The 2982-nt window shown below is 37.2% G+C and overlaps 1 protein-coding gene across 1 annotated transcript; it reads left to right on the forward strand.

The window, feature by feature from the left end:
* Nucleotides 1-511: 511 nt before the first annotated feature.
* Nucleotides 512-2680, forward strand: LOC112518097. Its single transcript, XM_025125667.1, has 2 exons — nucleotides 512-879; nucleotides 2436-2680. The coding sequence occupies exons 1-2, from the start codon at nucleotides 568-570 to the stop codon at nucleotides 2559-2561; spliced, it is 438 nt and encodes a 145-aa protein (XP_024981435.1). The 5' UTR covers nucleotides 512-567; the 3' UTR covers nucleotides 2562-2680.
* Nucleotides 2681-2982: the final 302 nt, after the last annotated feature.

The raw sequence follows: 2982 nt of genomic DNA on the forward strand, positions 1-2982 counted from the left end.
TATATATGTGTGTCCGTACATATGTAGACGTAGGTGATATAAACGTAAAATATAAAAAAGTTCATTTATTTTTTATTTTTTAGACTTATTTACGGATTTGATCCCTGTGGTTTGTGTAGTTTTTACGAAATTGGTTCTTTGACTAAAGATAAAAAAGAAAAAGGACAAAAATGTCCTCAAGGTTAATGAAGGAACTGGATGACCGTTAAAAGAAGGGACCAATTCATTATAAAATGACATACCACAAGTCTTAATCTGTAATAAATGAAATTCAGGGACCACTTTCACAAAAACAACCAAACCACAAGGACCAAATCCGTAATTTGCTCTTATTTTATAACTAGATATATGATAAAACAAGTATCGGTCCATAATTATTTTAAGCCCAAATTGAACACATAGTGGGCTTAAAAGGCCCAAAATCCAGATGTTCACATTTTGAGACTTCACGCACCTCGGGCCATGTTTGGAGTTCACGCGCTGCAGTTGTGTCCTTTTAAGTTGACCAGAATTTCTTCTTCCAATCCCCCTTTGAAAGTTCCACCGTTTTCACACGCACAGACAGAAATGGCGCACACAGAAACTTTGATTGTGACCAAAACCGACGACGAATCGAACCGCCCACCGAATCCTTTCAATGCGATTTTCTCGAAGTTCACTCAGGTTTTAAATTTCCGTCTTCCACCACTTCCGCCGATGAAGAAAGATCCGGTGAAGGTTGAAACGGAGAGGAAAGCGATCCTTCATGGTGATGAAGTGGTGGAGGTGAAGAAGTCGGTTACGGTTACGTATCCGGATGCTCGGACGAAGACCGTTGCTCCGTTGAAGCTTGAATCGGAAGAGGCGGAGCAAGAAACGAGTCCTGTTGTTCTCTGGCAGGTATGTATCTCTATCCTCGGTTTTTGAACCCTACTTGTTTGATTTTGCTATTTTTAATCTTAAATGAGTTTGGAGTTAATTCTGGTATTGAATATTTCACACAAGCGGGCCACGAGATCGAACCTCGTTAATCTTATCTCCGTTTCATCTCAATCACGATATTTCTACTCCTAAAATGTACAAAAATGGTCAGTTTTACCATCAACTCGTTATTTATCGGTTTTTATTGTTGCTGATTATGTAATTAAACCGAATTTTTGTAGTTTGATGTTGATAACCTGTAATAGAAAGAAATCTAGGGATTTTGATGTTGACAATGAAGAGAGTGTAACAATCGATATTCCTTTGATCCAAGGTAGTGACGGTGAAATTTGGGGCAAATAAGCTACTACATATTGCTTGAAATGTGGATAAAACCCATTGATTCTATTTTTATACGTCTTGGTTTGCTTAAAGTGAGTCCAGATGTAGGCATGGATGGTTTTACCCACTGAATCGCCCATGGATATGTTGTAATGAGGTGGACGGTGATGCTTCACTTAAATTCTAGCTTTTCTCAAATCTATGGCCCCCAAAGACCCTTATCAACAATAAAGGGGGTCCAAGTGTAGTTAGAAGCACAAGATTTTTATTTATTTATTTTTCAATTATTTTGTCTTCCTGTGTTTATTTTCCATGTGGCCTAGTGTTGAGGTTCACATCAATGGAGAACAGATTGGGCAACTTTAGTAGAACAATGACTAATCATTCCAATGGATATGGCATAATCTGAATAACTCATCATAATTCATATTTACCTTGGAATCGAACCTTAGAGATAAACTTCTGCTGTTAGAAATGTTATGAATCCATTCTTTAACTGTGAAGTGAAATGTTCAAAACCGAACTTGATGGGAGGTCGGTGTTGAGTATAAGAGATTCCCTTTCCTTTTTGCCAAAAGAACACATCGAATATATTGATTTTTTTCCTTAATTGGGTCGGCAAAATCTAGCTTGGTATCTTTACAAATTCGTAGTCAATTATCTTCTTGGATTAAGAAAAAACCATGCTATATAAATATGACATGCTGAATATGAGGTGCATGATTCTTTTCTCATAAGAAATGGGTAAGAAGGAGCATTAACAAACCTTATTATGGAACTTGTATGAGTATTTTAACTTGTAACTAAAGAGAAGGAGAAGGGAACACGGCATTGGACGAATTCAGGAGATATTTGACACAAAAAGACGTCTACTATAAGCCATACCTGTTTTAGTAACGTAATACCATGGTTAGATGTGTAATCAGAATTATATCCTAAGACGAAACTAATTCTTACAACCTTCATCCCTAAACAAATTTACCATTTCTTTTGGCTTTTCCAAAAGTAAACGGAACAGTGTTAATTTACCTTTCTACCACCCATCCGTAACCATCCAAGATATTGGTGGTGTTAGTTTCAATACACAGGTTTGGTCTAATTTGTCATTATGGAAATGGGGATGTCTAGACTAGTGAATAGTGATTACTGGTAAAACTTTCCAAGATACAATCTAAACAACTTCTGTTTTTTAGGTTTACGCAATCGGAGGTTTCTTCATCTTAAAGTGGGCTTGGGGACGATGGAATGAGCGCAGGGCAAGGAAGAAGCCTTCTGGTGAAGACACGCCATCTCCATCACCTACAGCTGGTGAGGATTAGTGTCTATGAAATCTGGTCAAGATTTAGTTCTTTTACATATGGCATATAATTCACATACTCTGTGTTAAACCCGAAAATTAAGTTGAATACACGGACTCTATAATTTCGGTCCTACGACACTTGCATTTTGCTTTTCTAAGTAGCTTCCATATTACTTTCACACACAAATTATGAATACATCTGTATGATCAGAGCATGGTGGAACATGTTAGGAACAACCGATCCTTGGTCGAGATGACCGGATTGTAGTTCATGATCATTACATGCACTTATCCGCAATGACCACCGTTGTGATCCATTAAGTCATTGATCTGGGATTTTATTGCAAGTATCAATTATTTCCCAATGATTCTTAGTTTTTTCACATGGTAGAGAATTTCTAAGCAATGTTCTAAGACGAAAATTTGCCCTCACCTTGGGT

This window comes from Cynara cardunculus (assembly GCF_001531365.2).
Source record: "Cynara cardunculus var. scolymus isolate 2C chromosome LG 1, CcrdV1, whole genome shotgun sequence".
Taxonomy (NCBI): domain Eukaryota; kingdom Viridiplantae; phylum Streptophyta; class Magnoliopsida; order Asterales; family Asteraceae; genus Cynara; species Cynara cardunculus.

Excerpts from the sequence above, each read along its gene's own strand:
- LOC112518097 (XM_025125667.1), top strand. The coding sequence starts at position 568 with ATGGCGCACACAGAAACTTTGATTGTGACCAAAACCGACGACGAATCG. Across the intron at positions 880-2,435 it reads GTCCTGTTGTTCTCTGGCAG|GTTTACGCAATCGGAGGTTT; the intron begins GTATGTATCTCT and ends TCTGTTTTTTAG.